Below are 22,584 nucleotides of genomic sequence, written 5' to 3' on the forward strand. Positions count from 1 at the left end.
AGAACTTGTCATGTCGAGGTCACCAACTGCAAGGTAGCCCTCCACGAACAGCGGGAGGATCTGAATGGCAACGGAATGCGTGTAGTCTTACCCGGTGCTACTGGAACGAGATTCATTTAATGTTATCTTGATTATCGAACTCCAAAATAGTGTTTTAACCTTTCCTCTGTGCTAACAGTTATGCATAAATGGCGGAGACTGCTGTCCATCAATAGTGTTTCTCTATAAAGATTACTATCCAACTTGGTAGACATGGACATGTCTTTGGTTTTTGTAGCATGCATAAATACAACTATGTATCCTGCTATGACACTGTTGTATAGGCAAGTACGAGGCACAGATATCCTGAGTTCTGTTTGTATGGGAGGACCTTAAAACTGCTAAGTGTGCAGTGGTAAGAGTCAAAGAGGAATACCAGGTTAGACTGAACGCAGTTTATTGGTCAGTTTGTTCAGTAATAATGACAATATACAATGGCGCAAAAGTGTGTGTATAAATGGCTATACGCATATGCATATGCACAGGAGACCGTGTTAACCCCGGACCATTACACTCTTCCCATGATATATGAAAAGATCAAAGCAAAACATGAAATCATCAAATAAAGACACAATACTAACAAAACTGCATAGATCAATGATCTTGCTTGCATTGTAAGCATATCACACCAGGTTAATCTTTGTAGCTGAGACACCAACTTGTTCCCCATGACATCGATTGGAGAACTGAAGTTTTACATAATGCTGACTCAGTTGGATGTTTTGCAACTGAGCACTGTCTCTCTATCATACTTGCTGACTCTCTGTCAGCACAGTAACCAGTCTGTTTTCTTTTGGAGGTCTGATAAGGAGCACACTTCTGTAAACTGCCTTACAATTTCACATACTGTATCTGTTTTTTAAAGGAAACTATGCCCTTTCAAGAATAAGAAGCACATGCTGAAGGAACATCAAAGATATTTAATGTGCATGTACGAGGCTGAAATTGGGCACCAAGTCTACATAGTCTTAAAAGCCAGCATGGAATAAAACCAAAACTGCATTTATAGTACATTGTGTTAATTGAAAATCTCATTTTGTCCTGTTTTTTCTTAAATTCCCTTATTTTTTACCAGTGATGAGGATGTTGTGTTGTGTTAAGAGTGATGTCAGAGCCCTGTTGTGTCCTGTGATGTGTATGTGGGTGGCAGTTAAGCATTGCTTCAGTATACATCCTGCTGTATAAATGGGAGCAATTATGCTATGTAATAAGTAGCGTGAGTCGCTCGGGATAAGAGTGTCTGCTAAATGACTAATTCAATTCAATGCAGCGTAGCTTCGCAGTGCTCCGGAACATTCTGAGGTGGGGGGAGCCGTAGCAAAGATGGCCAGGAAGTTTCGGCTCCCATCTTGCTTATCTACCTTGTGCACATCCACAAAGCCCACGGCATTCAGGGCTTCCATGTAAGGCTCTGCTTCTATAGACATGCCCTGGAAGAAGCCCTGCTTGACCCCACCCCTGAGGACTGCCATGTCCACTGTGGCTACCATCCTTGCACCTGCGGATTATCAAAATATACGTTTACCATGTAAAATGAGCATTATTACATTACATTACATTACAGGCATTTACAGTAGCAAACACCTTTATCCAGAGGGACTTACACCACATTTTCACATAGGTCTAATTGCATTTAGCAGTGTTGCTATAAGCTACATGATACCATGACCAAATAGATATCCCGCATGACCTATGTTTGCCTGGCCGACCCTGTTTGTGCACCGCTGGCCTAAACAAGAAGTTGCTTCAAGGACAACTATTATAAGCAGTTTGGCGGAGTGCAGTAGGAACTACATGGGTCGCCTCTCCATTGAAAATATTTCCAGCGAGAGCGCAGTGGGAATGTTTGGTGTAAATCCGGGATAACTCACAATGATTTCACGACGCAATAGATATCCCCTCGTGACCCACAGTTTGTGCTCCGCTGAGATAGCTTATCTGTCTACTCATACGTTCTTTTGTAACAAAACAAATGACTGTTTGTTAGGTTAACATTACACTTAGTGATTATAAATGGGTCTCTGTGCATCCTTGGTGACATTTTGTATTTCTGACAGTAACACTGATGTTCTGTACCACTGCTCATCTCTCTGGATAGAAGCGCCTGCCAAATGACTGTAGTGTATACTGATGATGTAATATCATGTAAAGAACACAGTACTGGCTATAGTGTTACTGTGCCGTACTTCTGCTTACCTGGCTTCATGACCCTGAGTAGCTCGGTGGCAGCAGCAGTCTTGTCGGGCCAGTACATGTGGCAGTTGGAGTGGTAGACTCCATGGATGCATTTATCAGGTAGGGGAATGCTCTCCACCTGCCCCCGCAGAAGGTGCACTTTACCTGCACCCAGGTGAGAAGCCAGCCGCTCCTGTGCCACTTTGTGCATGTACTCAGAAGGGTCCAGACCAAACAGCTTGCCCTCCGGGCCCGTCATGAACTTTGTGGCTTCATGCAATCCAATTCCAGCCCCGAACCCTACCTGAGAGGGCAACAGCCAATCAGTAGTCACCACAAAGTGACCAGTTATGAACAACCACCAAAAACAACAAATCAGCTATGAGTACGGAACAGCCTTGTCAATTGTAACAACAAGGTAAGGAATGACAATGAAGGTTTGAATGCAATGATGATGCATAATCTTGCCTTGGTTACACAACCAGAGTACAGCTATACAGTGGCATTGAGGTAGGTAGGTTTGCGCTCTTGTTTTGTTTTGCATTATTGTTCATCATATAAATATGTGTGCGGGACGATGGGTTTATTTTTACCTCCAGGATATTGTGGTCAGGTTGTATTTGACAAAGTTTTACAGCATTCTTCATCAGGAATGTGTTGTTCACTTCCATACACTGCCAGACAAAGTGACCCATGATGCTTTTCTTTGGATGAGACAGCTGGCTTGTAATTGCATTAGCCAGGAATGCTGATCCACACACCATGCAGGAGGACCAAGGATGTCAAATTAAAAAGAGGGAAATGAAAGGAGAGAAGGTCCACAGCCAAATCTTGACAAATAACATCACAACATTAACATCATATAGTAGCATGACAATGGTCTGGATCAATAATTGCCTCATATAAAATGATTCAATGCAATCATTAAAAACTGCAGAATCATCATAGTGAACAGTAGCAAAGCTGCAAAATGTCAACATTACCTGGGCACTGAGAAATACCCATGAATTTAGCTACAGTCATATTAGTAATCTGCTTTTTCATCATGTAGGTGGTCCTGGTTATTATGTTGCTTCTGAAAAAGAAAAGAAAATATTGATTGATTCAATATGGATTGAAATAATATCAATGAATCGAGTGCTAATCAATAAACGTACAATGAAAAATGAAAAAGTTTACTATTGCACAATATGGTGATTATTCCAGATATTTTTCATCTGAATATAATTTTCTGTGCTTATTTATCTGACCTACCAAGGAAGGGAGTTTGTTTTTGGTTGTCAGGTTTCTAGGATTACAGGCAGTACGAGTTGGTGTTGACTGGACTGGCCAAACTGTGCTTGTGAAGAAAATAAATAAGGATTGCATTTGACTTTGATTTAAGTTAAAGCCAAATGTATTTTGAATCTAGGTCTACACTTTTCCTCCACATAACATTATTTCATCTGAGAGAAGAAAAACAGGCTCTATAAAACATTTAAGGCATAAAGCATTTAACAAATAAAACAGTTAACAAATAAAACAGCTAAAAACATGGATACTCAAATCTGGACCTCAAATCCGAATCCCGTCCTGGTTTTCTTTCCCCCCAAAGTAATTAACTAAACAATTAGCACTACTGATTGGCCAGACTGTATTCACACCTGACTCCCAGGAAAGGGAGGGTGGAAAACCAGCAGGTCTCGGACCCCAAGGGCCGTGATTTGAGTACCAGGGAGCAAAAACATACAAGGCAAAGAGGTGAGTCCAAAATGGAGTTATTAGAGCATCCAGCAATCTGGCAGAATAAACTGACCTGCTTGATCTTTAGGCACTCGCACAGGTCCCAGAATGCAGGAGAAGCAAATTCAGTCACAGACCTTTGTCAGACCCAAGCTCAACGTTCCTCTCCAGTGAATATGTTTAAATAGAGACAATGTCAGTGCAGCATTTTATACTGAGTTCCCAGAACATGCAGTAAGAAAAAAAAGATGTGTACAGAATGTCCAGATAGATTATAATCCACACTTCTATGCATATATATGATTGTATGTCTGCATATGTCACAAGATAGGATGAGTACATACATTACAAAACAGGAATGCAGTGTCCTGAAAGAATACTTTGATAAGAATTTTTTTTTTCTTTTTTCTTATTGTACATAGCATAATAGTGTGTAAAGTTTTCTGTGTAGCTTTGGTTTCTGTAATTACAAGAGAATCAAAAATGCATACTTAGGCTACAATCTGCCAAAATATAATCATATATCAACAATGAGTAACAAAGAATCTGGCAAATAATAGTATTAGTGGGGAATTTAGCAATTCACAATATATCAGATTAACATTGGTGCCTGAAGAAATATGTTTGAATCATTCACCAAAGCAATGCACTCAACGTGTTTCTAGAGAAAATATCTATCTATTGAATTAATCCAGTCTCAACTATTAAAATCTCAAAGTCATTAAAGATTTTTGACATCACTCATTTTGCAATTGATTTATTTTATATTTATAAAGTCTAAATAGTGAAAAGACGTCCGCACATTCAGCCCAATTATGGCTCAGGTGCTACAAGAATAAAAACAGATAGGCCTAAATAATAAAGGAAGAACTTGGCACACTGAGTATATTGAAAATCTAGTTTAATTAGTAGTATTAATTAATTTTTGTCTAAAATTAGACAAGTGGACATAAAAACAAGCTGTGTGGATTTTTTGCAGACCTGGAGGTCAATTTCACTGGCTTGGACCAGATAACATTGTTGACATATTTGCATGGTACTACAGCCAGCTGCTATCATTTCACTGATTAGTGTTTCTTTGTAGAAACAAGACCAGCTGTACCGCAAAAGCATAGGACTGACAAACTGAACTTGTAAGAAACCCCGCAGATACACCAAACAGTGCATCGAGGTCACCAACAGTGAGAAACCAGAACTTGTCATGTCGAGGTCACCAACTGCAAGGTAGCCCTCCACGAACAGCGGGAGGATCTGAATGGCAACGGAATGCGTGTAGTCTTACCCGGTGCTACTGGAACGAGATTCATTTAATGTTATCTTGATTATCGAACTCCAAAATAGTGTTTTAACCTTTCCTCTGTGCTAACAGTTATGCATAAATGGCGGAGACTGCTGTCCATCAATAGTGTTTCTCTATAAAGATTACTATCCAACTTGGTAGACATGGACATGTCTTTGGTTTTTGTAGCATGCATAAATACAACTATGTATCCTGCTATGACACTGTTGTATAGGCAAGTACGAGGCACAGATATCCTGAGTTCTGTTTGTATGGGAGGACCTTAAAACTGCTAAGTGTGCAGTGGTAAGAGTCAAAGAGGAATACCAGGTTAGACTGAACGCAGTTTATTGGTCAGTTTGTTCAGTAATAATGACAATATACAATGGCGCAAAAGTGTGTGTATAAATGGCTATACGCATATGCATATGCACAGGAGACCGTGTTAACCCCGGACCATTACACTCTTCCCATGATATATGAAAAGATCAAAGCAAAACATGAAATCATCAAATAAAGACACAATACTGACAAAACTGCATAGATCAATGATCTTGCTTGCATTGTAAGCATATCACACCAGGTTAATCTTTGTAGCTGAGACACCAACTTGTTCCCCATGACATCAATTGGAGGACTGAAGTTTTACATAATGCTGACTCAGTTGGATGTTTTGCAACTGAGCACTGTCTCTCTATCATACTTGCTGACTCTCTGTCAGCACAGTAACCAGTCTGTTTTCTTTTGGAGGTCTGATAAGGAGCACACTTCTGTAAACTGCCTTACAATGTCACATACTGTATCTGTTTTTTAAAGGAAACTATGTCCTTTCAAGAATAAGAAGCACATGCTGAAGGAACATCAAAGATATTTAATGTGCATGTACGATGCTGAAATTGGGCACCAAGTCTACATAAACAATCCAAAATTTGGGCATGTTTTCTAGCCTACATATAAATATTTGGTATTGATTGAACAGACAGGTTTTCACACACTTTGCGCATTCATTAAAGGCAGAATTATGCTACATCAGGGGTGGCACGACAGCTACAGATGTGGTGGGGCCAAATTTGTATGACCTTTTCAGACTAGGGGGAATGCTCCCCCTGGGGGGAAAAAATGCACACATGTGAGACAATTTTCTGATTTTTGATGCACTCAAGAGGCTTGGAAAGTGCCATTAATTAGTTATTGCAAGCTCTGCAGAGATCAACTTAGGTTCTTTAGGTTATTTATCACAAACTGTTGTAAAATATGCAATGATATCTAATGAACTCATGCATACATGCCCTACTTAAAAGCCAGCATGGAATAAAACCAAAATTGCATTTATAGTACATTGTGTTAATTGAAAATCTCATTTTGTCCTGTTTTTTCTTAAATCTTCTTATTTTTTACCAGTGAGGATGTTGTGTTGTGTTAAGAGTGATGTCAGAGCCCTGCTGTGTCCTGTGATGTGTATGTGGGTGGCAGTTAAGCATTGCTTCAGTATAGCCTACATCCTGCTGTATAAATGGGAGCAATTATGCTATGTAATAAGTTGCGTGAGTCGCTCGGGATAAGAGTGTCTGCTAAATGACTAATTAAATTCAATGCAGCGTAGCATCTCTCCCGCACAGCGCACTGCAGAAAGTGCAGTGGCGCCCCTGGAAACTGGGTTGGATTAAACTAAATATAGCTATTATCAGTGGGTGTGGTGCAGCTGCATTTGTTAATAGTTAAACAATTACCTCTTTTCATCCCATTTTACAGAGCCATGAGCATTACGGAGCATTTCCGTAGTCTATCGCTGTACTGGAAGAGGAGAATAATGACAAACTATTCATATGTTTCTCACAAGATGTTCTTTTGCAGGAAGTGCACAATTGTGCTGTCACTTTTTTTTTTTTCAAAAATTGAGTTCGAATCTCATAAATACTAGAAATAAATTTTACTTCGTTCTAATTTTCTTCCCTTAGAATTAGAACATTGCTTAAACATTTATTATGGGTTATCTGTAATTTCCCATGAATAGCTTTAAATGATCCAAGAAAAATGACAACAGTATCTTTAAGTATTTATTAAACAAAATAAAACCAAGCAAGTGACTTGGTGTCGCTCAAAAGAAATAAAAAATTATAACACGATTCCAGCATTAATAGGCTACACAACGAAGGCATGGCTTAACTGAACTGACATTGCTCGTAGACGTTGCTCTGCTATGAAACAGCAAGTCTATCCCCACGCGGCATGACAATGAACAATAATGGACAAATCTGCCTTTTTCTCTGCTTCTCGTATTTATACAAAGTCAAATTGGACAGCATATGATCCACAAAAACAGTAGATTGCCTTTTTGAATAGGCCTAGACCGTATAAAAAGCGCACGGAAAGCCCCTGAATTTTAATGGGACGTATTTCCCAGTGGGAAACTAAACAATTATCTACTGCGTATATAAAATAAATGTCTTCCGGCGAGAGCGCGGCGGGAATGCCGTGTTTGGTGTAAATCCTGGATAATGATTTCATGACCATCCCGCCAAGTTACGCCTTGGCGGGGGCATGCCCCATACCTACAGCCTACATATAGCCTACATAGACGCCGCATTGGCCTTTGGATCGTACGTTAACGTCGCCGTTATATTTGTACAGGCAAGACGGGCCTGTAAACAAATACAAGTAAACGGGGGAGCTGCGGTTTTTCTGGATAAAAAGCACTATAACGTTTACATTTCTCAACCGTTTTCAATTAGTCGTTTTATATTCAAGGGTTTATGATCTACGTGGAGTACAAAAAAAAAAAGTTTTATCTCCAATTACTAAGTTAGAATCTCGATAGTTAGGCTATAATCGCTGCTAGACGAGACGCCACAATAATTTTAACATGGCAAGCTGGCTAGAAAAGTAATGCATGTATTATTCATTTTAGCTGAAACGTTTTTCATTTGAAAAAGCTTGCTTTCTTGCTATTTGCTTGCTAGCTAACTTGAGTACGATTGTAAGCATCAAATAACCTTGATTGTAAGGCTAGCTTTGCTTGTTAGCTACCTACCACTGTTTTCTTGCAAGTCGTGTTTTGATTTTAAACGAATTCAACTGAACATCTCTTTCTATGGCTCTGCTAGGGTGTACTTGCTGTCTAGTTTGAGGATACAATACACACTCCGTGTCAGCAGATGGCGGTATGCACGTAATCATGAAATGCATTAAAACCGAAGAAGAAGCACACGGAATTTAGCAGTAGCCTGGGAAACTTGAAGTTGTATATGTGGCTTGAAAACAAGGGTCGTGGTCGTAAAAAGAATAATAATGAAATGCACACCATATATTGTGATCGCTCGTCTTTCGTATAATGAAGTGATGTAGCCGAAAATGTGAAAGATTTTCCTGGCTTGTTGCACTTTCTCGCAATGTTTTTTTTATTGCATATTCCTGAATGCTAGCTAGCTATGCAATTCAAAACAAGTGCGCACGAATACGAGCATAGTTAGAAAAAGCATGCTATTCATCATAAAGCGATTAACATTTGTGGTGTCTGGCTCATGTCAAAGTATGTTAAGACGTAACGTTTTATTATGCAAAAGAGCGTGTACTCGACCACTTGACTCCAGACTGGTCTTGGGCATAGAAACTAGCTGTGATGACACAGGAGCCGCTGTTATGGACGAAACTGGCCGGATACTTGGGGAGTCTTCACATACCCAGAAAGATGTGCACTTAAAGTAGGTATTTGTTTGTATAGGTCCATCAGCATTTATTATGAAAAATGAGTCATTCATTTTGTGTACATTTTAAACCTGACCTCCGTGCTAATAAATGTTATCACATTGAAAAAAAGTTTTCTTCACTAAGAATTCTTTCAGAACAGGGGGAATTATTCCTGTGGTCGCCCAGAGACTGCACAAAGAGAACATCGCTCGCGTCGTCCAAGAAGCCCTCGACAAGAGCGGAATTGCGCCAAGAGATCTGTCTGCCGTGGCGACCACAGTGAAGCCTGGTCTTGCCCTGAGCCTAGGAATTGGTCTGCAATACAGTTTGAACTTTATTCAGGAGCACAAGATGCCCTTCATCCCCATCCACCATATGGAGGCCCATGCTCTAACAGTCAGGATGATCCAGTCGGTGCCATTTCCATTTCTGGTTCTGTTAATCTCAGGAGGACACTGCCTCCTGGCTGTGGCCAGAGACATCGATGACTTTCTCCTCTTGGGACAGGCATTGGATGAAGCACCAGGAGACACATTAGATAAGGTTAGGTGCAGTACAACTGTAACAATTTTTTATTTTTATTTTTTGTTAATTGTAATGTCCCCATTTGTTCGGATTTGCAGGTAGCAAGAAGATTGTCTCTCGTGAAACATCCGAAGTGCTCCACTTTGAGCGGGGGACAAGCTATCGAGCTGATGGCCCAAGAGGGCAACAGGCTAAAGTTCCACTTTAAGTCTCCCATGGGGCAGCATTATGATTGCAATTTCTCTTTCGCTGGTTTCCGAAACCAGGTAACACAGGTGATAAGCAAAAAAGAGGAGGATCAAGGTAAAATTATTATTCACACCATACATTGATATCAAATTAACACTTAAATAGTTTTGATCTTTGAACCACTTGGATATTTCCACCTTTTGTAGCATGCTCTGAATCCAGCAACTTGTGCATGGGCTAGTCTGCTTTCCAGACTGACACATGATGTTGCAGTGTAAGAACGTACAGTTGTGATGGAATATTCCAAAACAGATTGAGTTTGGCACCAAATAAACGTGGTGCAGTTGAGGTTTGCCCCCTGTGTTATATTAGGATTAAAGATTAAAGGTATACTGTGCAGGATTTTTACCTTGAAAATATAAAATAATCATGCTAAGGCATATCTATGATGCACTGGCAATCTCTGTCTTTAGACACTTTTGCCAAATTTGTGCTCCTTTACCTGATTTTGTTATTGGTATGGTTGGTTCAGCAACCCACCGCCTGTTCTCTTGCATACTTCTTATTTTCTTTCTGCCTAAATTTCTGCACACTGCTCCTCCTACACCTCTTAAGCTATAATTGCCATTCCAACTTATTTAGCTTGGTTCAGAGCGATGTGCTAGTTCAAAGCTTTTTGAAATTCCAAACAGTTTCCCAAAGTTTTTTGGGAAACAATTATCATAGAGAATGAATAGGGAATGGAAAGTAAATTGGAAAATGTTGAGCCATAGTACTTGTGATGCTTTTTCAGCCAATAAGGCACATAGTGTAAATTGAAAAGATGCCATTTTGTGACTGTGAAGCAAGCCAAGGCTTAACACCATAGCAGCCATCTTTCCAGGCCAGTGCAACTTACAGAAATACAGTACATGGAACTAAGGAGCCTAGCCCAAATCATGAAAAACAGCCCCAGGCCTAGGGTTGTTTAGATACTTTCGGTCATGTGGTGTATTACAGAAATTCCACAGGGCATTAAAGAAAAATTGGTATTTTAAAAATACTAAGAAACAACTCTTACTACTAAGAGTGTCCTTAACACTGAGAGACTAAATCTATGGTAATTTGCTTTTGATTTACAGGTATCCAGCCGGGGGAGATACTCTCATGTGTGAGTGACATAGCTGCAGCGGCTCAGTACACAGTGGCCTCTCACATTGCCAAGCGCACCCATCGAGCTATCCTTTTTTGCAAAGCAAAAGGGCTGTTACCTCAAAACAGCCCATCTCTGGTGAGACAATTTTTCATATCTTTTTCCTTTTTTATTTGTTGACCTGTGTCATATAAGGTGCACAACTGTATTTTTCATTTACTGTTTAGTATACAACTGTATTTTGTAGCTCCATTTTTAGAAATCCAAATAACTAATGATTCCAGTAGGTGCATTGTTCAGTGTCATTAAATATGGACATGTTATCATTGGAAAGGGTCCCTATTTACCCAATGCTTAAAAAGTGCAATGTTTCTTGAACCATTTCCTTTCCAGGTAGTATCTGGAGGAGTGGCCTGCAATCAGTATATTAGAAAGACTTTGCAAATTGTCACAGATGCAACCGGATTGGATTTACACTGTCCCCCAGCAAAGTTGTGCACTGACAATGGAGTCATGATTGCATGGTAAGTCAATGAAATGTACTTTTTTAAAGTCTGCATAAACCATAGAGATCCCACCTCCAGTATGTTTTCTTTCTCTTTTGTCTGCAGGAATGGGGTTGAAAAGCTAAGAAAAGGAAAGGGGATAGTGGCACACACTGCTAATATCAGATATGAACCTAAGTAAGTCTCAGGCCCCCTTGGGCCACTGGTTCCTGGAGATCTGCTGCCCTGTAGTTTTTCACTCCAACCCTAACAAAGCACACCTCATTCAACAGCTAGAGATCTTGTTGAGCTGCTAATTAGTAGAATCAGGTGTGCCAAATTAGGGCTGAAATGAAAAGCACACAGGCTGGTAGATCTCCAGGAACATGGTTGGGAACCACTGCCTTGGACCGACAATGAGATTTTGGTGGATTTACTTTGCATGGCCTTCAGTTGATTGGAAAATATTGCTTACAGTCTTGTGTATATAGTGCCCATGTTAAACCAGTGAACACAGGGGTATGAGAACCTGACTTGAAGCAGTAGAGGGTGAGGTTTTGAGCGCTGTGTTTTGTGTTCCAGGGCACCTTTCGGCACAGACATAACTGGGCAGGTGAAGGAGGCGGAGATTAAAGTACCACCATTAAAACTGAAGATAAGCCAATGAAAATTTTTTTTTTGTGTGTGGTTTTTATCTTTCATATGTAAATAAAAATTGATGCACAGAAATACATGTTTAGCTCATTTACATACTTGTGACTTTTGCTACAAGAAGACCTCCATATTCAACACTCTGACATAAAAACTGTTCCAAGCGATTACTTTAAGGGATGGGGTTAGAAGTTGTAGCAAGTCAGTTAGGCAGACAGGTTAATATGAAACTATGGCATGAAAATATGATGTAGCCAAAATAAATAAAAATAATATATTTATTGGTGTGGTAAGAAAAACATATTTGACCTCTGAAAAATAAAATGTATTTTTAATATATTGCACAGAATAAACACATATATGATTGCAAGCATTTTTATTTTGCTGGAAAAAATAAATGGACTCCAATGGGGAAATTGCACTGAATTTGTTCAGTGGGAAATTGGCTTTTTGAACGCAAATCACCAGAGGGCGACATTATATCCGGTGGTGAGGTTGAGAACTTTTTTTTTTTACAACTTTATTTAAACTTCAAGAATTACATTTTCAATAAGTATAGCTTATATTTAAAAACAGTATTGAATATTACAATAGAATCTTCAAGTAGATAACAAAAGCATCATCAAAAGTTTAAAAATATTAATACACTGAAAAAAAAACTGACTTTGTCTTAATTTCCATGCATTTAAAAATTAAAATTGGATGCTCAGGGGAGAAGAGCTGAGAACTGAAAGGTGGCCCCTTGGATTGTAAACGTGTACTTTGGTGACGTTCGCCAGGCTCAAGGTCTGTACGGAAGCAGAAATCAGGACAAGTAGTTTTCATGCTCGGACGCGAAAGGCTCATAATGCAACCTTAATGTTTATCTATAAGTAAGAAGTCGCGTTGCAGTATACCTTGTTAGCTGGTTGGGTAACCGCATGGGTAACTAGCTTAAAAGCATACTTTGATAATATTAACTCCCTGCAACATATAGCAAGCTAACGCTAGATAACAGGCTAGCTACATGCTCTTCTGCGCAATACGATAATGAAAGCCGTTATTCTGGCCGCGGGCTACGGAACACGATTGCAGAGAGATGTCGAAAATGATACAACCGGAAAGTTCCAACACCTCATCGGAATCCCCAAACCGATGCTTCCTGTGGGAAACGGTGCTTTAATATCTCACTGGGTTAATGCATTTAACACAAGTGGGTGTGTGGATACCATCTTTGTTGTCGTGAGTATATAGCATCTCAGTCATTAGCAAATACTTAGTGATGCAAATTGGATCAAGTCAAACAGCTCACCCCTTCACAGCCCCCTAACTATTATCGGATCCAGATGCAATACAATAGAGCACCCATGCAATTGTGCAATGAAAAGGGGGAAAGTGATTTCACAGCAAAACTGTTACGTGTAAATCATTCACAAAACTAAATTCCAATATTCCTCCTTCAAAAGTATTTTCCTTGGAACCTTGCACGTTAGTTTATATTCTGTGGTTTGACTGAAATGGTGAAGGCATTAAATTTATTAACTTCCCCTCAACAGACCAACCAACTTTACCATAACATATTTGAGGAGTGGGCACGGCCATTTCCAAATGTCAGAGTCCTTAGTGATGGAACACAAAAAAATGAGGTTGGTACTCTCTGAAATCTGTGTTAAAACCCCACTGTAGAATTGATTTAGCAGTCTCAGATTACTACTTACGAAATCTGCTCAATATGTTACCTTTTTTGTTATGTTTTGCTACAATTGCACATTTTCATTCCAGGAACGCCTTGGTGCTGTAGCATGTCTTCAGCTCACAGTCAAACATTTTCGAATAGAGGACCACGTTATAGTTATCGGAGGGTAGGCATTCAATGTGAGGATGCATCTCTGCATGATACAATCCCCATTTCTGCTGGTATGCTGTGAATTTAAATGGATTTTGTAGTGCATTGTGTAATAAAGCCATTATTGAACATAAGTTTACAAAAAAATTGTAATTCCCACAGGGACACCTTATTCAAGGAGGATTTCAGTCTCTCCAGATTCACGAATGAGTTTTTCCGTCGAATGGAAAAATGTGATGATAGTAATTTGGTGCTGTCCTATCAGTGTAAAGATGAGGGTGAGTGAAAACAACAAAAATTTCATTATACAGTCCACCAAAGTAAGTCAATTTTCATTTTATACATTTTGCTTCTAATGTTGGTGATTTATATCTGAGTGAGAACTGAGAACTCAGTGATGTCTGATGCTTGTTAAGGGTTGTTGCACAGTGGCACTGGTGATGATACATGAATACCAACTCTTTGTTCCTCTCCTTCACAGAGACTTTGAAGTATGGTATTCTAGAAGTGGATGAAGACCTACGGGTTTGCTACATGAAGGAGAAGCCCAACCCCTCTGAAACAAACTCACGGAGAGCAGTAAGTCACAACCTTTACCATTTCATGATTTTGCTCTGACACATTCCCATGCACTTTATAATCCAGCTGCAATATTGCGCATGTTCTATGAGAAAATAGTCACATTTACCCACATGATGCATCGTCCTTAACCATGTCGCTTTGTCTGCAGTGCCCCTGCTTTTATTTGTTCTCAAAGAAAAGCATTCCACTTCTGGATGAGTTCCTCCATGAAAAGAAGGTAAAAATGTCTTGTGATCGGTCACATTGCTACTTTTTATATCCGTGTCATGATTAAGCATAATCTGTGATGCTCACATTTGACAGGCCAAGACTATTGAAGAGAAAGACGCACCTGGAAACTTTTTGTCTTGGCTGATACCAAGGTACTACTTCAGAAAAACATTGAATTACATCCATTTGGATTTTCTTATCCAGAGTGATGTAAAATGTAGGAGAACAGAGGCTTTTATCCAATTAATATGAGCTATCATGCCAGACCTGGTCAACAACATTCCCAGACCAGTGAGTACAGATGCAACATCCCTGAATCACTTGTGCAAGTTACCTACTATAACCAAGAACCAAAATTCTGACGACATAGATTATGTACTGTACATAACAAACTCCAAAGTGAGAAACATATAACCTCAAAAATATAACCTAAAGCCATAAAATCTCCACCTCAAATTGGTACAAAAGTGTGAGTGCTAGGGGGCAGGGATGGGGGGCTTTTTGTTTGTGTCTTGCTTTTTTTTTCCCGCTCAAGACAAAATACAAATAGATCCTTTGATTAGTGGCTTTTATTTAATCTCCATTCTTCTCCTTTCTCTGCCACCAGAAAACCTGTGTATGTTCATGAAGTATCCGGCCGATTTGATGTGGGAAACCTGCCTTCGTATATTGAATGTGACACATTTTTCAAAGAGCGTCTTTCAGGTGTGAAATCTTACTGGCAGTAGACTATGGCTGTGGTATTGTATAGTGGTTAGGGAGTGGAGATTAATACCTCAGGAATCCAGTTTCAGTTTTCGATATGAGTTCGACATTATAACCTTCAGGCAGGTGATTAACATGCATTATCCCAAAAAAGAACAATTGTCAAATAATTGTCCTAATTCAGTAGAATCTTCAAGTATTATTTAAACTTTTCAATGAACCATAATGCTGTATTATAAATATAATTGTTCAGTTTAATTTTATATGAGAGAATTAAGATTTTCAAAGGCTCACTTTGACTTGTTTTTTCTTGCATAAACATTATCCAAGCACTTTCTGACAGAATGTAGTTCGGTAACAATCACTGCAGGTGCATGGACACGGCTATGCCAAGAAGCCTATCCATCGCTACCAAAAGGGTGTACTGTAATGCATGGCAGATTGTCAACAAGTTTAGGTCCTGTCTGATAAACCAAAGAATGTGGACACTTTTCTCTTTCTGAACAAAAACAAAGATGCTAGACGTGGATATGATAGTGGCATTTTCTTTGTTCATTTTTAGAAAAGTGACTATATCAGAAGGCTATTGTCACATCCTGTGAATTTGCATTTGATTCTAAACATAAAAAAATAATTTGTTTCTATGATAGGCACGAAAGCCAGTAAGAAGTTTATATCCAGTTGCTCAAATAACAGTCTTACATGGCAGTAGTTTTCACAGCATTGAAAATAAATATTTTGTGTCCTGAAATTTGAGTGATCGTTGACTTAGTTATATAATTATATAAGTATCAGTGCTCTTGGGGGGTTTAGGGGCATGGTTCCCCATAAGAGACATTTTTTAAAAATCACTCTGAAATGGTTAATTTTGATGACCTCTGAGAGTAGAAAATGATTTTATTCAACAATTACAAAATCAAGGGTGAATGCATTTTGCCTTAAAATAAAATGTGTGATTGAAGACCTCAACACTAAATTAAATAAAGATAGGCGTGGAATTATAAAACTTTATTTTGTTGAATTTTTAAAAAATGTATTTGGCAAGAGCAGGGGGAAATACTCTCATCTGGGGGACCAGCTCCAATTCTGAGGCCGGTGCCTTTGTCAAGGGCAATGGCCAGAATATACCTAACCTGACATGCATGTCTTTAAATGTCGGAGGAAACCCATATGAACATAGGAAGAACATGTAAACTCCACACAGAGTATTCGGCTACCCGGGACTCAGACCCAGAACCTCCTTCTTGTGAAGCAGACAAGAACAGTGACAACAAAAAAAGAAACATAGTCCACTATGTGAATTTACATTTCATGCATTTTGTTTCTAATACTGGTTATTTACATCCCAATGTTTACCGTAATTAAGTCTTTGTCCGTCTGTGATCCTTTTAAGGGGTTGTTGTACAGTAGTACTGACTATGAAACATTGATGCTGACACTTTGCTGACCTCCTTCTAGCAGACCTTGAAGTAGATTAGATTAGATTCAACTTTATTGTCATTGCACAGAGTACACAAGTATGGTCTATAAGTGAACACATATGGCAAGGATACAAAAAATCTGACCCTTGAGGGCAGTACTACTGCTGGTTTTCATTTTCCCCCTCTAATCAGGACTGATTTAAACCCGGGACGCCAGGTCAGTTAAATCTCTGCTCAATCAGTGGCATCAATTGATCAATTAACTATCACATAGGAAAGAAAACCAGCAGAACTACTGGCCCTTTAGGGCCAGATTTGAGTATCCCTGACCTATGGATTCCCTAGGACATAGGGATGTCTTTGAATAGTGGCTTTCATTTAATCTCCACTCTTTTACCCTTGTTGCTCGACCAGAAAAGATGTGTACGCTCATGAAGTATCCGGCTGATTACATGTGGGGAAACCTGCCTACCTATACTGACATTTTTTTCAAAGAGGTTCTTTCAAGCGTGAAATGTTCGTAAGTGGTTAGGGAGCAGAACTTATTACCTGAAGGATACAGGTTCAGTTGTGATGCAGGGGCCTCATTTATGAAACGGATTTACGATCAATTTTGATCTGAAGTATGACTTACGCAGAAAACCACATACAAGTAGTTGTTCATAAAACCTTACTTTGACGTGGAAATGATCTTATCTCTACACAAAGTCTAGACCTGACGCAAGTGATTTTCCTGCTGCTTATGTAGGGGCATTGCAGTTTGGGACGCATATACGTCCAAGCCTGTAGTGAACTTTGCATTAGCTTTTTACTGCCCCACCTCGTTCACTGCAGCAGCGACACACTCCCAAGCTACCCGTTTGGCTTTGTTTGTCAACCCAAATCGCTGATTGGAAGGCACGTTCAGGTGCCGTCAATTTTATGTTAATTTGAGATTTATAGATCACAGGTGCCTAAGTTACAAATGGGCTTCTTAGAACCTGCGTAAGCAAGGTTTTTATGCTTAGTATCTTTTATGAATCGAACGTAAGCGCACCGTCGGAAATGATCTTGAAACTAAGTTCAAGTATAAATATAAGAACATTTTTATAAATGAGGCCTCAGGTGATTAACATAAAAATGTTACTCCAAAATAAAAATTCCAGCAGTATGAAAAAGACATGTAAAATGTTTCCACCAACTAGCAATGTAGTCTACAAGACAAAATAATGTGATGATGCATCTGAAATGGTGTTTTGTTTATGTTCTTCTAACACAGTAGAATGAATATTAACATCAGTTTATGTCTTCAAATATTATTTCAACTACTAAATGAAGCCAGTTCTAAATGAGTACTCAGTTTATTTTTAAATGGCAGAATAAAAACTAAATGGCAGAAAAAAATAAGGGTCCCTTGTTTTTCTGTGATAAGCTCATCTGAATATGACCTGAAGATTAATTATAGAACCTAAGCCATCGTGGATTCAGTAACATTTATTAAAGACTTTACACTGCATAGAGATTATTAAAATGCACGTCGATTTAAGCTGTGTGGAGTCTGTCACATTTGTCAGAGGCCCTTTCGCGGCCATTCTCCAGCTTGGCGATTCGGGAACCAAACTGCATGGCTCTTTTGGGCAAAGTGGCTGAGGGACCCAGGCCCAGCTCTCGGGCTGCCAGCCTCAGTAGAAGCTTCTCCCCCAGACCCCGAGGCAGAGAAAGATCCGCCTTCTCCCACACTGGCAGGCCATTCAAGAAACTAACCACGTTCTCATCCAAGAAGGGGAACCTGAACCAAAAAAACCAACAACAATCATAATCCTCTCTGTGTGCTGAACCTACAATTGTTAATTGAGCTAGAACAATGTTTTTCTTTTTGGCCACTGTATTTTAAAATTTTTTAAGCCCAGTTCAGACTGCCTAATCACAAATGCATGCCCATTGTATCACCAAAACATCCCCCACTAATATGGAAAAACATAGGTTGGCATTTGGGTACCCGCTCCAGAGCTTGCAACAAACATGCAACTAATTTTCTCTCAGCAGTCCGCCAACTGGACAGTGCAGTCTTTGTCCCAGAGAATGACAGTTAGTCAAGCTGATGCAGGCAGCAGGTGCCCTACAACCAGTTATATGTAATAAGGCTATGAAAACCATACAAATGGCTTCCTTCCTTCTGTGGATAACTGCTGGGAAGATTTTTCACCAACAAGGGCCAGGATTTAATTCCAACACAAAGTAGGTCCCCCCAAGTGTTTTGCCACTTGCCTGGCTTCTTTCCCGTGGTCCCCGATGATCCGGTCGTCCCTGCCGAGGTTCCGGGTGGAGATTCTCTCCAGCTCCATGGCCAGCTCTTCGACCAGGCCGTCCAGGCCGGCAGTGTTGTAGCGGACGCGGTGTCGGGAGTACCCAGCCAGCTGCTCATCGGCCCCTATGCCCGTCAATACCACCTGTTAAGGCACATCAGCAGAGAGGCCTCCTCACCCAGTGACCTCCACAGACGTTCATTTCACACATTTACGGCCCAGGGTGGACTCCAGGTGCAAGATTTGTGGAACATGCAAAAATATTGAAAAAATGATTCTGGTTTGTAGTTTATTGAACCAGTTGGTTTTACTACATTGGAACCCAAGAGAGTTGTGCACAAGAACCACTTTTTCCCACTAATGTTAGGTTTAAAAGTTTACATTAAAGGGGAAGGTGATATATCTGACCTTTGCAGCGGAAGTGTACGCTTTCTGTTCTGTGCCCTCCATCACTGCGCCGACTCCCCTGGCGGCAAACCACACAGCACAGCCAATGCTGTCATCGAGCACAGTCTCCAGGGGATAAACAAGATGACTAATGTTTTTCAATCTCATTTCCTGGAGCTCGTCGCGGGTGACGTTGATTTCAACAAAGTTCCACCTTCGGTCTGGGTTTAGTGCTTGCAGTTCCTTCAGACTGGCCCTGCCAGTAAGTCGGTCAGGTACTCCAAAGGCATCAGATACCACAAGTTCTGTAGGACCAGCAGAGGTGTCAATGGGTTTTAACTTGTTGCCCTTATGTTTTTTAGATGTCTCCTGCTTCTTTGGTTCCTGTAGTTTGAAGGCCACGTTTAGAAGATCGATAGCTTTCCCATCCGGGATGTGGCGGTCAGCTAATGCAGCAAGAACCACGGAGTCGATCCCACCAGAAAAAAGTATGGCAATATCCACTCTCTCATGGGATGGTCGTGGCACTGTCATTTCACCAGGAAGACACTGCACACGCCTCCGCACTGCCTCACTCAACACTTCAATGAGCTGGCTAACAGTTTTCCTCTTTTCCCCACACTCCAACAATGAATTCAAGTCTTCAGCAGAGGGGTGAGGGTTAGAAGTATGCCGTGTAAGAGGAAGAATCTCAGTGACCATTCTGTTCAAAGAAGAAACTGGAGCACAAAGAAAAAGTCCAGAGTCATTCATTGTTACAGATGCCCAACTGGACAAACCCTCCCACTTGAACTTGTGACCGGTGGGTGGGGGAACATTGCCTGCATAAATCCACGGGTACACCTCTAAAGTCAGCGTGCCGTGATCAGCCAATGCTCTTAAATTCATCCGGTAAACCCCAACTGCTGGAACTTCCTGCCACTGTGGGTCACCAACACAGGGAACTGCGGCTGCTACAGACGACAGGACCACCAACCTCTCCTCAGCACTGCACTGCCAGAGCAGGCTCCGCCGGCCGAAGAAGTCTCTGCCAAACCAGAGGCAATGCTGGGCTGCCTGGTAATAAATGAAAGCCCAGGGCCCTTGAATGCTGGACAGGACTGATAGGACCTCTTCAGGTTGCTCGCTACGGGAAAGGTACTGGGCCAGAACCTGGGTGTCGTTTTCCTCCCGCCCCACAGGTAGACCGCCGAATACCTCCCCGTTCCAGAGGAACACATTCCCACTGTCATCTTCTGCTGGCTGAGGAGTCATGGGACCTCTCAAGTGTAGAACATGGGCAGAAAACAGGCAGTGGTAACATAGGCCTTTATTTGTAATCATAGTTTTTCTGATGTCCTGACTGTAGCAGGGCCCTCTCTTTCTCAAGTTTTCATACACGCGCGTCTCCAAGGGTGAACACGAGGAGGATGCACTCACCGCACAGCAGATTCCACACATCCTGTTAAATTGTGTTTTAGTTCTACATGTCTTGGTAATCCTTTTTCATTCTGTCCAGTGACTCTGATGAAGGGAGCAAAATAAGTTGCATTTTAATGGTCATGTTGTGCATCAAAAACAGGGACACTGCAGGCTTTTACCCATAATTTCAAAAATAACAAATAAAAACCCCATCAGAATAGCTTGATTTGTCTACTTACTTTTGCAGGCACTGAGGGCCTCTCCTTTCTCAGCCAAAAAGAAAATGTTGCTATTGGACTGCTGCACGTAAACTCTCTGCAGAAGAAATATTGAGTAATAAACATATATTTCTGATTCTCTGAAAATGCTATACAACAGTACTTCGGCTTGTCTTATCAACATGTATGGTATTACCAATTCAAATAAATTAAATAAAAACAAAATTCAATTTGGTGAGTTCAGCAATCACTTAGACACTGACTTTGCCATGAAAAATTAATGACAAGTTAATGATAAATGACAAACATAACTACCAAAAATTTTAAGAAAACTACCAAAAGCATTTATTAGCCTAAGCAGGTGAATAGGCTGCTATTAATAGGTTAAACAACCTTAGTCATTCAGGTGGCTTTATCCAATTACAGGATAATAATTACAAATACAGGAGTAGAAAACGATCACTTCATTTGTTAATTATGTTTACTCTCCAAACAGACATACGTCTAGCTAACATAATTAATGAGACGGATATCCCCCGTACCCTGTTTTTCTTCAGATTTGACAGTTCGTCGACCACAATCTTCTGTTCTTTTATCTGAATAAAAGAAACGCCATACATAAGCAAACACGGCACTTCATCTGTAATAAGGCGGGGGTCGTCCAAAATATATGGTATAACACCGATATGTGAAGTATAATCATTGCAGTAACTGTGTGGATAAGCTTGGTAGAACCTAGCGTTAGCTAGCAAATATGAAACTATTCGAACGCAGTAAGCCAAGACGTTGCGCAGTGAGTTCCCCGACGTTTCTCTCAGCTGCTTACCGTTTTATTTAATTCTTCTTTAAGTGTATTTTCTCTTTGTGAATCATCTTCCCTCGCTTGATGACATTTGGAAGCCATCTCTTAAGCAAGAATGAAAGCCTACCATCCACGTAACTCAGATAAAACACGCCAAACAGTATATCTAAAACGCGCACATGCACAGGACACCTTAGGACGGTACATAAAGTAGGTGGAGCTTTATATGAATAGTTGCGTATGAAACAAGCGACAATAACAAAAAACTTCCGGTCAAAAAATTATAAAAAAAGTCAAAATAAAAGCTCGAATTGGTTCTTACGTTGATACATTTGTTTTACTACTGGACTAACATTAAAGTAATCAGCGCGTATTATCGCTTAACTACAGCACACTGTATCTTGTAGGTTATCTAGTAATAAATAAATGTCACCAGTGAAACCAAACTAATTATGCTATTTCCATAGTTGATTATATCTATTGTCACCTAAAGTCATCAACTATTTCAGACCTTAGAAACCAGAGCAAGTGAGTTAATTGTGTAAGCAACAGCTTATCATTTGTGAGTACTGAGTAAACAGAAAAACAACTCTAGTAGACCAGGACTACTAACAGTCCTTGTTTCAGTCACTAGGTGGCACCATGTGAACTTGAGTAACATTTTCCCGAACAGATATTCTATTCCAGAAGTATTCATTTTATAACTTGCAAATAAGGACTTTTTGCCAGATTAAAAATTTTTAATAACCGGGAGTAGAATTGATATATTACATAATAGTAATAGTAATAATAATAATAATAATAATAGTAATAATAATAATAATGATACATTTAGATTAAAAACAAGTAATAATTACAAATAAT

The 22,584-nt window shown here is 40.0% G+C and overlaps 5 protein-coding genes across 8 annotated transcripts; 2 read left to right on the plus strand and 3 right to left on the minus strand.

The window, feature by feature from the left end:
* Nucleotides 1-1,081: 1,081 nt before the first annotated feature.
* Nucleotides 1,082-20,727, minus strand: LOC118222963 (arsenite methyltransferase-like). The gene is made up of 5 exons (XM_035408957.1): nucleotides 20,719-20,727; nucleotides 3,198-3,289; nucleotides 2,808-2,962; nucleotides 2,236-2,518; nucleotides 1,082-1,537 (listed from the first exon to the last, which is right to left on the minus strand). Exons 2-5 carry the CDS (start codon nucleotides 3,259-3,261, stop codon nucleotides 1,296-1,298), a joined length of 744 nt encoding a protein of 247 aa, XP_035264848.1. The 5' UTR covers nucleotides 3,262-3,289; nucleotides 20,719-20,727; the 3' UTR covers nucleotides 1,082-1,295.
* Nucleotides 8,231-11,964, plus strand: osgepl1 (O-sialoglycoprotein endopeptidase-like 1). 3 transcript variants are annotated; one of them, XM_035408954.1, is made up of 7 exons: nucleotides 8,360-8,916; nucleotides 9,063-9,445; nucleotides 9,526-9,730; nucleotides 10,738-10,886; nucleotides 11,142-11,272; nucleotides 11,360-11,431; nucleotides 11,816-11,964. In XM_035408954.1, exons 2-7 carry the CDS (start codon nucleotides 9,254-9,256, stop codon nucleotides 11,898-11,900), a joined length of 834 nt encoding a protein of 277 aa, XP_035264845.1. In that variant the 5' UTR covers nucleotides 8,360-8,916; nucleotides 9,063-9,253; the 3' UTR covers nucleotides 11,901-11,964. The 3 variants fall into 3 exon arrangements, with proteins under 3 accessions (XP_035264844.1, XP_035264845.1, XP_035264843.1); XM_035408952.1 differs by having other exon boundaries at nucleotides 8,365-8,916; nucleotides 9,058-9,445; XM_035408953.1 differs by lacking the exons at nucleotides 11,360-11,431; nucleotides 11,816-11,964 and having other exon boundaries at nucleotides 8,231-8,916; nucleotides 9,058-9,445; nucleotides 11,146-11,273.
* On the plus strand, nucleotides 12,105-15,962 carry zgc:136439 (uncharacterized protein LOC678627 homolog). The gene is made up of 8 exons (XM_035408956.1): nucleotides 12,105-13,105; nucleotides 13,420-13,509; nucleotides 13,646-13,725; nucleotides 13,872-13,987; nucleotides 14,191-14,288; nucleotides 14,440-14,508; nucleotides 14,595-14,653; nucleotides 15,109-15,962. Exons 1-8 carry the CDS (start codon nucleotides 12,914-12,916, stop codon nucleotides 15,227-15,229), a joined length of 825 nt encoding a protein of 274 aa, XP_035264847.1. The 5' UTR covers nucleotides 12,105-12,913; the 3' UTR covers nucleotides 15,230-15,962.
* asnsd1 (asparagine synthetase domain containing 1) lies at nucleotides 18,086-20,774 on the minus strand. Of its 2 annotated transcripts, XM_035408951.1 has the most exons (4): nucleotides 20,160-20,774; nucleotides 19,321-20,018; nucleotides 18,875-19,056; nucleotides 18,086-18,395 (listed from the first exon to the last, which is right to left on the minus strand). In XM_035408951.1, exons 1-4 carry the CDS (start codon nucleotides 20,737-20,739, stop codon nucleotides 18,149-18,151), a joined length of 1,707 nt encoding a protein of 568 aa, XP_035264842.1. In that variant the 5' UTR covers nucleotides 20,740-20,774; the 3' UTR covers nucleotides 18,086-18,148. The 2 variants fall into 2 exon arrangements, with proteins under 2 accessions (XP_035264842.1, XP_035264841.1); XM_035408950.1 differs by having other exon boundaries at nucleotides 19,321-20,774.
* Nucleotides 20,661-21,944, minus strand: LOC118222966 (ASNSD1 upstream open reading frame protein-like). The gene is made up of 4 exons (XM_035408960.1): nucleotides 21,745-21,944; nucleotides 21,461-21,514; nucleotides 20,940-21,015; nucleotides 20,661-20,802 (listed from the first exon to the last, which is right to left on the minus strand). The coding sequence occupies exons 1-4, from the start codon at nucleotides 21,820-21,822 to the stop codon at nucleotides 20,762-20,764; spliced, it is 249 nt and encodes an 82-aa protein (XP_035264851.1). The 5' UTR covers nucleotides 21,823-21,944; the 3' UTR covers nucleotides 20,661-20,761.
* Between the last annotated feature and the right edge of the window lie 640 nt (nucleotides 21,945-22,584).

Source organism: Anguilla anguilla, chromosome 3 (assembly GCF_013347855.1).
Source record: "Anguilla anguilla isolate fAngAng1 chromosome 3, fAngAng1.pri, whole genome shotgun sequence".
NCBI classification, from domain to species: Eukaryota; Metazoa; Chordata; class Actinopteri; order Anguilliformes; family Anguillidae; genus Anguilla; species Anguilla anguilla.